The 14,702-nt window shown below is 35.3% G+C and overlaps 1 protein-coding gene and 1 pseudogene across 1 annotated transcript; both read right to left on the bottom strand.

Annotated features, from left to right (window-relative positions):
• Nucleotides 1-5,820: 5,820 nt before the first annotated feature.
• On the bottom strand, nucleotides 5,821-6,297 carry LOC109216153 (annotated as a pseudogene).
• A 6,462-nt stretch (nucleotides 6,298-12,759) lies between these two features.
• LOC109216155 (universal stress protein PHOS32-like) lies at nucleotides 12,760-14,004 on the bottom strand. Its single transcript, XM_019380284.1, has 4 exons — nucleotides 13,672-14,004; nucleotides 13,431-13,540; nucleotides 13,226-13,344; nucleotides 12,760-13,074 (listed from the first exon to the last, which is right to left on the bottom strand). The coding sequence occupies exons 1-4, from the start codon at nucleotides 13,844-13,846 to the stop codon at nucleotides 12,984-12,986; spliced, it is 495 nt and encodes a 164-aa protein (XP_019235829.1). The 5' UTR covers nucleotides 13,847-14,004; the 3' UTR covers nucleotides 12,760-12,983.
• Nucleotides 14,005-14,702: the final 698 nt, after the last annotated feature.

The raw sequence follows: 14,702 nt of genomic DNA, 5'->3' as shown, positions 1-14,702 counted from the left end.
GGAGCTCAAGGTCCCAAGGCAAGGCTTATTGGCGGGGGGCAGAACTTAGAGTCTAGAAACAAGTGTAAGTGCAGTAGAGGGGGTTAGGGAGTGCCAAGGCAGACTAGTGGTCATGCCCAGCCATATGGTAGGCTGGCACACCCCTGACCAGCCAGTCAGCCAACAATTAAGAGTAAAGACCTATTGAAGGTCAGACTATAGTCTGGACAGTGATTAGGACAGACCAAAGTCTCAAACTCAACATACATATAAAGGGGAATGGGGATGGGAATTGAAAGAGTTTAGGACTCAAGAGGGTCTAGTTCATGTCCAGGGACAATAATATCAAGTATTTCCATGTTTTTGAACCATAACTCAGCCATATAAAGGGGATTAGGGTTTGGGATTCATATTAGAACAGAAACAATGAAAGTAAAACTTGCAGAAAGTTACAGCATGTAGACAGTAAACCCAACAAGGAATGGACGATAGAATAAACACATAGGGGGAGAGGTAGGAATTAAACATAAGAACATACCAGTTGCAGAAAAGTAAGCAAAGAAAAGCAGGATTCTTTCGAGCAAAGCCACAATCAAAGAATGCCCTTTATGCTTGTGAGTTCAGAGAACTTGAGTGTTTGTGAAAATTCTAAGTGTATTTGAGAGTATTCAGTGAAAGTAATCAGGATTGATCGTGTGTTGAAAGTGTAGAAGGGCATCCCCTTTTATAGTGTAGAGAAACAAGTAAGAAAGGTAAGAAAACCTTTTGAAAATCAGTCAAAAATATTCTCCCTTCAACCAAGGGATTTAATTTCAAACGGGAGAATGTAATTAAGGAAAGGGAATTTCAGTAAAATCTTTCACAGCAGCATAAGAGAGGAAAACATAAGGTTTATTTAAGGAAAGCATTCAACAGTACTTGATTTGTAAAGAGAAAGGAAAGGGAATCAATCAGACAACTAACAAAATCAAAGTAAACAGGTTTGATTCGAATGAACCCAGTCAGGAATATGGTAGAGGAGGCTCAAACAAAGAAAATCAGTAGCAATCAGTCGAGACCCCATCAAAGGAGTCCAAAATCAATCAAGTAGTTGTCAAAACCTTTTGAAAGAGGAGTTTCTCATATATAAAGCAAACAAATCAAACAGAAAGTCTAACATTACAAGGTTTAGGATCATAAAACAAAAGAATACGAGTTCACTCATAGATTCATAGTGCGTCTGAAGGTCCAGGGTCCCAAAGTGAAACCCTAATCCAGTTTATCAAAGAAACCCCCCAAATTCTAGGGTTTCAAATTGAATCAAACACAGAAACGAGAAGGCAAGTAAACAGAATCAAGGAGTCTCATGAGAAACAAACAGACCATGATAGCAGGTTTGAAACAATCAGAGAAAGAGAATCGATTTGAGAGCATAAAAGGACACGTTTTGGAAACTCAGAACTTAGACAAGTCCAGAATAGACGAAACATGCTTAACAAGAACATAAACAGAGTTCAGAAAAGCAAAAGTCAAGAAACTCAGTAGTAAACACACATGGTAAAAGAGTGAGGAAAATTTAACACAGATTAATCATTGTGAGCACACATATAAAATAAAAGAAGGACAATACATGCGTAATAGAGAAGAAAAACATACGAGCATAATACAGACAAACATCTAAATGAAAAGAACAGCAAGAATCAAAAGACTTTCAGAAACCCTAATTTGAAATCAAACGATTTTGAAAAGGAAATTGGGGAAAACACTCAAAACGTCAAGAAGAACATAGACATAGCACAGATCTAAACAAATAACGGTGAAAGAACCTCGAATGGCCTAGGGTTTCAGAGAAACCCTAGAAGCGAGAAAGGCTTGGAAGAACAAGATCAGATCCTGAGTCGAAACGGTCAGGAATCAAGCTTCCAGTGCTTGAACATGCCGCAGCGTGGCCGGAAAACCATAGATCTATGGATCTGAGATGGATCTGAAAAGAGACCATCGAGGTCAAGCCTCCAAACCTTGAGTAGCTTAGGCTCAGGGGTGATAGAGGGTGAGTACATGCCATTTATGGCAGGAGATGCCATGGATTCCGATGGGAATGAGGTGAGATAAGGCGGGAGGTGATTAGGGTTTAGGAGAGGTTAGATAGCGTTTGAGGGAGACGAAGGGAGTTAGAGGCGGCGTCTCTATGCAAATGAGGTAGGGTTAGAGGGGTTAGGCGATTAAAAAAGGAAAGGAAGGATATTGGTCGTTGATCAAAATGATCAACGGCTCAGATTTAAAAGAAAACCGGACGGGTTTAGCAATTGGGTCGTGGGTTGGGTATTTTTAGGAATTGGGTCGTTTAATTTGGGGCGGAATTCGGTCGAATTGGGGCTAAAATTGAAAGGGGGGAAGGGCTGTTATTGAAATAGAAATAGGCTAAGTGTTAAATAGCCAATTTTTCCATTTTTATTTATATAAAAAATAATAAACGATTTCAAAAGCAAATTAAAAGAACCGGGCAACAAATACTATATAAATATTAGTTTTAAAATACTGGAAATATTTTGTAGTTATAAAATGCTATTACCGTAAAATAGGCTATAATTACAATTACACGCAATTTAACTTTAAAAATACCAAATAAATTTGTAAAAATGTACAAAAATCACCTTTAAATTATATTTTGGTGTAAATATGAGAATGAAATAAGTTATCCCAAATGATTATTGTTGGTAATAATTATTGGATTTTGTAGTATTAATTAGGCAATAAATTGGTTTAAAAATCATTTAAATTTTGGAAAAAAGTACAAAACTTGGGTATGCTCATATATGCATATATATGTTTATTTTGAAAGTATTTTGAGTATAAAAAATCTTAGGGAAAATTGGGTATCAACAACTTGTATCCAGAGATTGAGATGGAATTCTTGGAAGACTGATTTGTGGTAACATTTGGATTGGGAAAGTTCTATGTACCATTGATCTGTAAGATTCTTTAACTCTATCTGCAGCTGCCTTAACTAGACTTCCTCCCCCATTAGGATTAGTTTCATTACCTCTCTTTGATGATGCTATACTCCAGTAGACAGGAGTAAAAACTGCAGCAGCTGGATTAACTCCTTATGGACAGGTGATTTCTGGCACAACAGTATCCTCCACCACAACTAATTGATTGCCTTCATTATTTTCTTCTTCCACTGTAAGGCTGCAAACTTGTTTGCTGTTTGAATTTGTTGGTCTGCATTAACTGGAACAATTTGCCTTCTTCCATTATCATTGCTTTGCTGACTCTACCATTAGCTGGCCCAATTTCCTGCACTGATGCACCATCATTTTGAATCAGATTATCATAATCTTTGTACCTGCTGCCCATTACCTTGATCAACTGGAACTATTTCTTTCCCTGTAACAACTTGATTTCCATTCTTCTTCACACGATTGTCCCTCACTTCCTTCCATTGCTCCCCAACTGGATTCACATTACCTACTACTCTCCCACTTGATAGAATCATCAAAGGTTGATTATGATGAACCTTAGATTGCTCCTTGCTACTTTCCACATTCTGTTTTCCTTGATCATAAGGGATAATTCCGGAATGAATTCTCCAACATTCAAATTCATCATGTCCTTGTAATCTGCATTCCTTATAATATTTGGGCAACATATCATACTTGATGCTAACCCATTCAGTTCTTATTTAACCTGAAGCTTCATTAACAATGTCCATTCTCACCTTCTTTAATGATGATGATCAGCTAACAAGTCTACGAGAACTTTGACCCTAGACAACTAGGTCCAGTCTTATTGATTGTAGCCATGTCCAAGTGTAAAGGCTTTCCAACAGGTGAAGCAAGAGAAAAAAAGACACTCCTTCACAAAATAAGTAGGTAACAAACCTGGAAAGAAATCAAGCCATAAGCCATTGGAGTCTCCTCTCCTGCCTTAAATTTCACATCATATATGAGAGGTCAGATTTGATATTCATGGCCATTTTCCTCTTTGATATATTGAGCACCTTCGACGAAAAATCAACAAAGTCCTGCCACAAAGTCATACGTATAAGGACATACCTGTCTCTCACAGTAACCAATGCTACACTCTCCCTTAATTCCACATTGCAACTGGCGGGACGAATCTCGTTCAAAATCTGGCCATCCATACGCGAAACGTTCCCAACCACAGCATATTGGAGACCTTCAATCACGTTCATTCTATCAACTTCTGCCTCTGTAAACTTCACATTGGTTGTCCATTGACAAAAGCTGCTCGACGCCAATGGATTGGTTCGACAGAAGAAGCACATAAGCTCTCATTTAGGGACTAAGTTTCCCAAAACTCTCTGAAACTCAAAACCGAACATTCCGGCAAATCAAAATAGCAAAAATAAACTTGGGAAAAGCAGTTAATAGGAGATCGCGGGCATAAAATTCTAAAAGCGACCGTCCGATCGTTACAGTAATTAAGCTCTGTGATCTTCATTTAATTTTCTCACTCTATGGCACATTGATTATTTGTTCACTAATGTTCCTTGAAAACTATCTCCACATTACCCGTTTAAACCTCACCAACCCTCAGCAAGCCCATGTGCTGTTACTGCGGTTTTGTGGCAGTAAGCTGGCATATTTTAATGGTTAATAATGAATTCAGAATTAAAACTGATCGATCATATTTCAGAGCCATGTGGGGGAGCTCACCATCACCTTGGACCATTAATAAAGCAAGTTGGTGTAAATCATTATCGGCAAGATCTTGACTAGTAAATATTTTTAGTATATGACAAAAAATTAAATAAAATATCAATAAAAAAATCCTACCAGCCACGTGACATGGTGATCAAGATGCGATCTAGCATTCACCAAAGAGTTGAAAATTGTTTATATGAACTTAGGCATTTATTTGATATGTTTTAGATAAATTTTCATTATTTTGGCAATATAGAGCATTTTGTAGCAACTAAGTGAACCAAAAAATCTGAATCTATGAGTTCTGGATTCTAAAAAGGAAGCTTATGAAGTTCAAAATTAATTATTTATACATATTAAGTGAATTTCTTAACTGTGTTTTGTCCAAATCTATTGAATTCTGCTGAATCCGTATCTAGAACTCCAACTCCGCGTCACAAAATCTCAAGAAATCTATAACCCAAAAACACTAAAACGGCCTTTCTGTTCTGAATGGTGACGTCGGAGCCCGTTTACATGCAAGCTCAACTACTATATCATATACTTATTGCCTCACATCAAGCACAAATACCAAATTAACTCTGTCCCAAAAAAGACTTTATAGTTCTTATTCCACAAATTAAAGGGGATATAATATAGACAAGACAAATTACAGAAAAATCATCAATCTCATAACTATTGAAACCAGAAACAAAGTATGTCTCATTTAGCATTGAAATTAAGGAAATTGCTATTGTAAGAGAAAATAAAACATGTAAAGTCTTCATCTTATTCAAATGGTGCATATTCAACCCAGAATTCATTGATCAATGCTGTGGAAATCTGGATCCTTAACAACAGTCACAGCACAGGTCGCATTAGTCAATACATAGTTGGTCACACTTCCCATTATTATCCTGTTTTATCACCAAAACCAAAAGATACATATCTCAAATATTAATAGCAAAGCATATTACTTGATGACATAAATCAAAGATCAATTATTACTATAATAAATGTTCAAAAAAGAATTGGAAGTTTTGGACTGAACATTAAAAAGAAGTACTACCTTTGAAGGGTACCAAGACCTCTGCTACCCATAACCAAAGAATCCAACTTCAGATCTTCAGTAGCATCTATGAGTTTCTCCCTAGCATCTCCCCAGTATAATTTGGTGACAACTTTTATCTATAAATAGATCAATGAAATATTTTCAGGAAAAATTAACCCCACAAAAAAAGAAAAAGAGAGAGATTTGATGATAAAAGGAAAACCTCTTCTGCCTAGTAGCAGTATCAAGCAAATCAAGAACATCAATATCAGTCTCCACATCATATTTCTTCATCACTCAGGCTCCCTAAACTCCGCCAACGGAATTAAAGCTAACAAAACAAAACGAAAATCAAAGTATTAACAACACGGAGTTTATCTTCTATATTGATAGATCGGCTAAAAGATAACTACAATTAACTGTTCATATAAAGTGAAACTAAAGATAAGGTGGATTACTTACGAGAACCAGATTTAGCCCAGAGCTTATTACGTGACTCATCACTAGAATGAGTCTTGATATGGATGATGTAAAAGGTGTCGCCTTTATCAGCTAAGTGTATCAATGGCCCATTTCAGAGCAGTTTTGCTGCTCTTTGAGAAATCCATTGCTACACCCAATCGTTCTGTCTTTCACCATTTTCGCTACTGATGGTTTCTTCTTCTTTTTCTTCTTTGTTTTTTCTTCTTTAAAAAAGAGATGCAGAGCACTTTCTTGCGTGTGAAAACTGAAAGCAAAAAACAAGATACGCGTTTAAGGCAAAAAGATATAAAGCTAAGGTTCGCTTAGGACAGCTATTTATGATATCGTTTTCTTAGTGCCGCTTGTCTTCTTTTGCTTTCAAGAGTACACCAAGAATTTACGGATGGACACATTATAGTCATTCTACTCGGCCAAAATTTATTCTCATCCGATATTTCATTAAATCACATTAATTAATCATTTTAAGTACTTCTTTCCCTCCTAATTTTTGTGACACTATTTCACTCCAGTTGTCCTTTAATTATTTTAATCAGATAATTTGTAACCATACAAATATTTATTTACTTATTCTAGATCAAAAATATAAAAAAAAAATTCTTTTCTAAATTTAGCATCCAGACAAATATCATTACATAAATTGGTATATTGAGGGACGACACATATTAATTTATTAATTAACTTTAGATAAGTGACAAAAGTGTATGTAAGAAAACTGTATAATTTGCTTATCATCAATTTATTGTGAACAAGAATGGATAAGTTTTAGTGTTCGAGTTGCTCATTTCTTTTGTTTTAGCTTAAAATTGTGCACAAAGAAAACCGCGTACCGTACATGACATTACAAATTATTTGATGTGTTCCTTATGAGTAATGCATGTCCTTGTTAATTTTCTATATTACTTTCTTTTGGTAGCAATAGTAGATGAAGAATTTTATATACGTACCGTCTCTACAATGTCTGACCTATAACTAATATTATTTCTGTGATTTAATGTCATTGAACTCAGTGACGGACCCAAGTTTTTTATCAAGCTGTTCAAAGTGCGAAAAAAGCAAATATACAAAGAGGTCAATAAAGAATATATATTAATAAAATACATTATTACAAGTGTCTCTACGAGTTTTCATTTCCTGAAACGTATTCATAATAGTCTCAATCAGAAATGATGTTAAATTTTTTTCTTTCTACATAAGGTACCAAACAACGCTCATGAATTCGTCATTCATTCGATTTCGCAATTCACTCTTGATCAACTTCATTGCCGAAAAAGTCTTTTCAACTGTAGCAGGAAAATTGGTAGAAGCAAAGCAAATTTCACAAGGCAAAACACAAATGGATAATTCAAATGCTTTATCTTAACTAGTGTTTCAGAAAGATCAACAAGTCCTAGTAGATTTGAGAACCTTTCATAAACATCACGAACATCAACAAGTTTTAAGCTAATTCTTGAGCGTAACCATTATAATTCTCATCAAAATCGTCAGGATACAATTCAGCCATCCTCAATATTTTGTTTAGGAAAATGAGTCAACTGGATTTAAGCAAGCTACTCGAACAAGTAAGTCGTTGTCACCTCATTAAAACAACCATTGAGTTCTTGAACTTGCCAGTCAATAATTTTAAAAAATATATCAACACAGTAGTGATGTAAAATAGTACCCCTCCGGTCCAAAATAAGTGATTTTTTTGGCTTTTTTCTTGTGCGTCCAAAATAAGTATTTTTTCAGATTTCAAGAATGAATTAATTATTTTTTACCTACTTGTCCTTGCGAGTAAATAGTATTGGGATTATGTGTTAGGAGTGTTTATGTGAGATAGTAAAGGTTAATATGGTCAATTCCATTGCTAATTAATGCTAAAAGGTGGATTTCTTTAATCTGTGTGAAAACACCCAAAAAATCACTTATTTTGGACCGGAGGGAGTATAATCAGTAACTTTACATCGGGATCTTCCAGAGTTAAACATGAGGTCATCAAGTTTTGGTATCAAAATATTATATTTGATACAAAATGCAGACACCCTTATCATTAAGTGAATCTCATTCTTCTTCTCTTAGCTTTGTAACCGTCTCTTTGCACTTCAACAAGTAGAATAGCATTTGCAATATCTTGCTCCTTTTTTTGTAAGAATGTATTAAGCTTATTTGTGATCCCCAAACATCTCTCATTAGGTGGCAACATGAAAGCAACCTCAAAAATGTTTGACAAGTGCTAAGTTATCCCTTTGCCTTAGTCTTCTTCTTAAGCTCTGGGCATCAACAACGATAGTATCAAGAACATCAATAATTGAGCCAAACATAGAAATATATGTTCTTAAAAGATTTGTAGTGCAAACCTCAACGAGTATCGGCAGCTTTTGCAAGACCAAGTTCTTGAAGCAATCATATTAGATTTTTTAAGTTATCTCAAAGAAGTATACATTCTGGCAAATATTTAAGACAAGTCTGCATAACTAAGAATATGAAGGACTACGTGTCTTAGATTTTCATTTGACTTACTGTATGGTTTATAACTTTTTTATGTGGCCGAAGACAATGTCCAGTATTTTAATGGTAAGGCCAACTAATTCCGTACAACTTTCAGTTCCATGGCATCAAATATAACTAACAATAATGCATCAATAACTATTTCCCTTCCATAGCATCAATTATCTCGCGTATAACAAATATACAGAACCTTCAAATGTAATCAAACGTGGAAAATGACTCAAATGATCTCTCTCTGTCTCAACAAAACAGTCATGACAGCATGCTTGAACAACAAAGGAAAGAAAAAAAATCATGAAGAACATATTCGAGAAACTCAGAACCTAAACGAGTTTAGAAAGAAAGAGACAGTGCAAACTTGAACACAAGCAGATGAAGCATGTAGGAACATGAGCATAGTCAAAAAATAACTTTAACGGTAGGCACATATAGCAGAAGAGTAATGAAACATAGCAGAAATTAACAGGAGAAAAGTAAAGGGTAAAACACCATATATGCATAAAAATAAAGGAAATCATACGAGCAAGGTATAAACAAACACACATAAAGCACAGAAGAAAAGGATCAGAAAGATTTTATAAAAAATCCTTGCGGAAACCCTAAAAATCGGAGAGAAATGATTTTGACAAAACTTTTGGGGAAAACACTTACAACGTCGAGAAAAGCATAGACATAGTACAGATCTAAACAAATAATGGTGAAAGAACCTCGAATGGCTTAGGGTTTCAGAGAAACCCTAGAAACGAGAAAGGCTTGGAAGAACAAGATCAGATCCTGAGTCGAAACGGTCAGGAATCAAGCTTCCTGTGCTTGAACATGCCGGAGCGTGGCCGGAGAACCCTGGATCTACAGATCTGAGACAAATCTGAGAGAGGACCATCAAGGTCAAGCTTCCAAACTTCGAATAGCTCAGGCTTAGGGGTGAGAGAGGGTGAGTACATGCCATCTATGGCAGGAGATGCCATGGATTTCAGTGGAAACAAGGTGAGATAAGGTGGGAGGTGATTAGGGTTTCGGAGAGGCTAGAGAGGTTTTGAGGGAGACGAAGGGAGTTAGAGGAGGCGTCTCTATGCAAATGAGGTAGGGTTAGAGGGGTTAAGTGATTAAAAAAGGAAAGGAAGGATATCAACCGTTGATCAAAATGATCAACGGCTTGGATTTTAAAAGAAAATCGGGCGGGTTTGATAACGGGTCGTGGGTTGGGTATTTTAGGAATTGGGTCGTTTAATTTGGGGGCGGAATTGGGCCAGATTAAGTCTACAATTGAAAGGGGGGAAGGGGTGTTATTGAAATAGAAATAGGCTAAGTGTTAAATAGCCAATTTTCCCTTTTTTATTTTATAAAAAGTAATAATAATGATTTTAAAAGCAAATTAAAAGTACTGGGCCAACAAATACTATATAAATATTAGTTCAAAAATACTGGAAATAATTTTTGTAGTTATAAAATGCTATTAACCGTAAAATAGGCTATAATTACAATTACACGCAATTTAACTTTAAAAATACCAAATAAATTTGTAAAAATGTACAAAAATCACCTTAATTATATTTTGGTGTAAATATGAGAATGAAATAAGTTATTCACCAAAATGATTATTTTGGTAATAATTATTGGATTTTGTAGTATTAAATTAGGCAATAAATTGGTTTAAAAATCATTTAAATTTTGGAAAAAGTACCAAAACTTGGGTATGCTCATATATGCATATATATGTTATTTTGAAAGTATTTTGAGTATAAAAACATCTAGGGAAAATTGGGTATCAACAACTTGTATCCAGAGATTGAGATGGAATTCTTGGCAAGACTGATTTGTGGTAACATTTGGGATTGGGAAAGTTCTATGTACCCATTGATCTGTAGATTCTTTAACTCTATCTGCAGCTGCCTTAACTAGACTTCCTCCCCCATTAGGATTAGTTTCATTACCTCTCTTTGATGATGCTACTCCAGTAGACAGGAGTAAAAACTGCAGCAGCTGGATTTAACTCCTTATGGACAGGTGATTTCTGCACAACAGTATCCTCCACCACAACTAATTGATTGCCTTCATTATTTTCTTCTTCCACTTGTAAGGCTGCAAACTTGTTTGCTGTTTGAATTTGTTGGTCTGCATTAACTGGAACAATTTGCCTTCTTCCATTATCATTGCTTTGCTGACTCTTACCATTAGCTGGCCCAATTTCCTGCACTGATGCACCATCATTTTGAATCAGATTATCATATCTTTGTACCTGCTGCCCATTACCTTGATCAACTGGAACTATTTCTTTCCCTGTAACAACTTGATTTCCATTCTTCTTCACACGATTGTCCCTCACTTCCTTCCATTGCTCCCCAACTGGATTCACATTACTTACTACTCTCCCACTTGATAGAATCATCAAAGGTTGATTATGATGAACCTTAGATTGCTCCTTGCTACTTTCCACATTCTGTTTTCCTTGATCATAAGGGGATAATTCCGGATGAATTCTCCAACATTCAAATTCATCATGTCCTTGTAATCTGCATTCCTTATAATATTTGGGCAACATATCATACTTGATGCTAACCCATTCAGTTCTTATTTAACCTGAAGCTTCATTAACAATGTCCATTCTCACCTTCTTAGGATGATCAGCTAACAAGTCTACGAGAACTTTGACCCTAGCACAACTAGGTCCAGTCTTATTGATTGTAGCCATGTCCAAGTGTAAAGGCTTTCCAACAGGTGAAGCAAGAGAAAAAAGACACTCCTTCACAAAATAAGTAGGTAACAAACCTGGAAAGAAATCCAAGCCATAGCCATTGGAGTCTCCTCTCCTGCCTTAAATTTCACATCATATATGAGAGGTCAGATTTGATATTCATGGCCATTCTTGTCTTTGATATATTGAGCACCTTTCGACGAAAAATCAACAAAGTCCTGCCACAAAGTCATACGTATAAGGACATACCTGTCTCTCAAGTAACCAATGCTACACTCTCCCTTAATTCCACATTGCAATGGGACAATGGGACGAATCTCGTTCAAATCTGGCCATCCATACGCGAACGTTCCAACCACAGCATATTGGAGACCTTCAATCACGTTCATTCTATCAACTTCTGCCTCTGTAAACTTCACCATTGGTTGTCCATTGACAAAAGCTGCTCGACGCAATGGAATTGGTTCGACAGAAGAAGCACATAAGCTCTCATTTAGGGACTAAGTTTCCCAAAACTCTCTGAAACTCAAAACCGAACATTCCGGCAAATCAAAATAGCAAAAATAAACTTGGGAAAAGCAGTTAATAGGAGATCGGGGCATAAATTCTAAAAGCGACCGTCCGGATCGTTACAGTAATTAAGCTCTGTGATCTTCATTTAATTTTCTCACTCTATGGCACATTGATTATTTGTTCACTAATGTTCCTTGAAAACTATCTCCACATTACCCGTTTAAACCTCACCAACCCTCAGCAGCCCATGTGCTTACTGCGGTTTTGTGGCAGTAAGCTGGCATATTTTAATGGTTAATAATGAATTCAGAATTAAAAACTGATCGATCATATTTCAGAGCCATGTGGGGGAGCTCTACCATCACCTTGGACCATTAATAAAGCAAGTTGGTGTAAATCATTATCGGCAAGATCTTGACTAGTAAATATTTTTAGTATATGACAAAAATTAAATAAAATATCAATAAAAAAATCCTACCAGCCACGTGACATGGTGAATCAAGATGCGATCTAGCATTCACCAAAGAGTTGAAAATTGTTTATATGAACTTAGGCATTTATTTGATTATGTTTTAGATAAATTTTCATTATTTTGGCAATATAGAGCATTTGCTAGCAACTAAGTGAACCAAAAATCTGAATCTATGAGTTCTGGATTCTAAAAAAGGAAGCTTATGAAGTTCAAAATTAATTATTTATACATATTAAGTGAATTTCTTAACTGTGTTTTGTCCAAATCTATTGAATTCTGCTGAATCCGTATCTAGAACTCCAACTCCGCGTCACAAAATCTCAAGAATTCTAACCCAAAAACACTAAAACGGCCTTTCTGTTCTGAATGGTGACGTCGGAGCCCGTTTACATGCAGCTCAACTACTATATCATATACTTATTGCCTCACATCAAGCACAAATACCAAATTACTCTGTCCCAAAAAAGACTTTATAGTTCTTATTCCACAAATTAAAGGGGATATAATATAGACAAGACAAATTACAGAAAATCATCAATCTCATTAACTATTGAAACCAGAAACAAAGTATGTCTCATTTAGCATTGAAATTAAGGAAATTGCTATTGTAAGAGAAAATAAAACATGTAAAAGTCTTCATCTTATTCAAATGGTGCATATTCAACCCAGAATTCTTGATCAATGCTTGTGGAAATCTGGATCCTTAACAACAGTCACAGCACAGGTCGCATTAGTCAATACATAGTTGGTCACACTTCCCATTATTATCCTGTTTTATCACCAAAACCAAAAGATACATATCTCAAATATTAATAGCAAAGCATATTACTTGAATGACATAAATCAAAGATCAATTATTAGCTAATAAATGTTCAAAAAGAATTGGAAGTTTTGGACTGAACATTAAAAAGAAGTACTACCTTTGAAGGGTACCAAGACCTCTGCTACCCATAACCAAAGAATCCAACTTCAGATCTTCAGTAGCATCTATGAGTTTCTCCCTAGCATCTCCCCAGTATAATTTGGTGACAACTTTTATCTATAAATAGATCAATGAAATATTTTCAGGAAAATTAACCCCCACAAAAAAAGAAAAAGAGAGAGATTTGATGATAAAAGGAAAACCTCTTTCTGCCTAGTAGCAGTATCAAGCAAATCAAGAACATCAATATCAGTCTCCACATCATATTTCTTCATCACTTCAGGCTCCCTAAACTCCGCCAACGGAATTAAAGCTAACAAAACAAAACGAAAATCAAAGTATTAACAACACGGAGTTTATCTTCTATATTGATAGATCGGCTAAAAGATAACTACAATTAACTGTTCATATAAAGTGAAACTAAAGATAAGGTGGATTACTTACGAGAACCAGATTTAGCCCAGAGCTTATTACGTGACTCATCACTAGAATGAGTCTTGATATGGATGATGTAAAAGGTGTCGCCTTTATCAGCTAAGTTATCAATGGCCCATTTCAGAGCAGTTTTGCTGCTCTTTGAGAAATCCATTGCTACACCAATCGTTCTGTCTTTCACCATTTTCGCTTACTGGTTTCTTCTTCTTTTTCTTCTTTGTTTTTTCTTCTTTAAAAAAGAGATGCAGAGCACTTTCTTGCGTGTGAAAACTGAAAGCAAAAAACAAGATACGCGTTAAGGCAAAAAGATATAAAGCTAAGGTTCGCTTAGGACAGCTATTTATGGATATCGTTTTCTTAGTGCCGCTTGTCTTCTTTTGCTTTCAAAGTACACCAAGAATTTACGGATGGACACATTATAGTCATTCTACTCGGCCAAAAATTTATTCTCATCCGATATTTTCATTAAATCACATTAATTAATCATTTTTAAGTACTCTTTCCCTCCTAATTTTTGTGACACTATTTCACTTCCAGTTGTCCTTTAATTATTTTAATCAGATAATTTGTAACCATACAAATATTTATTACTTATTCTAGATCAAAAATTATAAAAAAAAAATTCTTTTCTAAATTTAGCATCCAGACAAATATCATTACATAAATTGGGTATATTGAGGGACGACACATATTAATTTATTAATTAACTTTAGATAAGTGACAAAAGTGTATGTAAGAAAACTGTATAATTTGCTTATCATCAATTTATTGTGAACAAGAATGGATAAGTTTTAGTGTTCGAGTTGCTCATTTCTTTTGTTTTAGCTTAAAATGTGCACAAAGAAAACCGCGTACCGTACATGACATTACAAATTTATTGTTCCTTATGAGTAATGCATGTGCCTTGTTAATTTTCTATATTACTTCTTTTGGTAGCAATAGTAGATGAAGAATTTTATATACGTACCGTCTCTACAATGTCTGACCTATAACTAATATATTTTCTTGTGATTTGAATGTCATTGAACTCAGTGACGGAC

The sequence above is a fragment of the Nicotiana attenuata genome, unplaced genomic scaffold (assembly GCF_001879085.1).
Source record: "Nicotiana attenuata strain UT unplaced genomic scaffold, NIATTr2, whole genome shotgun sequence".
In the NCBI taxonomy this organism is placed as follows: Eukaryota; Viridiplantae; Streptophyta; class Magnoliopsida; order Solanales; family Solanaceae; genus Nicotiana; species Nicotiana attenuata.
Note: the sequence above shows the minus strand (reverse complement) of the source record. Positions and strands in the feature narration are given on the sequence as shown.

What these genes read in the sequence shown, in the direction of transcription:
- LOC109216155 (XM_019380284.1), bottom strand. Translation starts at nt 13,846, where the DNA reads ATGGTGAAAGACAGAACGATTGGTGTAGCAATGGATTTCTCAAAGAGC. An exon ending in CTGCTACTAGGCAGAAAGAG is followed by an intron (nt 13,345 to 13,430) that starts GTTTTCCTTTTA and finishes ATCTATTTATAG; the next exon opens with ATAAAAGTTGTCACCAAATT. An exon ending in GGTCTTGGTACCCTTCAAAG is followed by an intron (nt 13,075 to 13,225) that starts GTAGTACTTCTT and finishes GTGATAAAACAG; the next exon opens with GATAATAATGGGAAGTGTGA.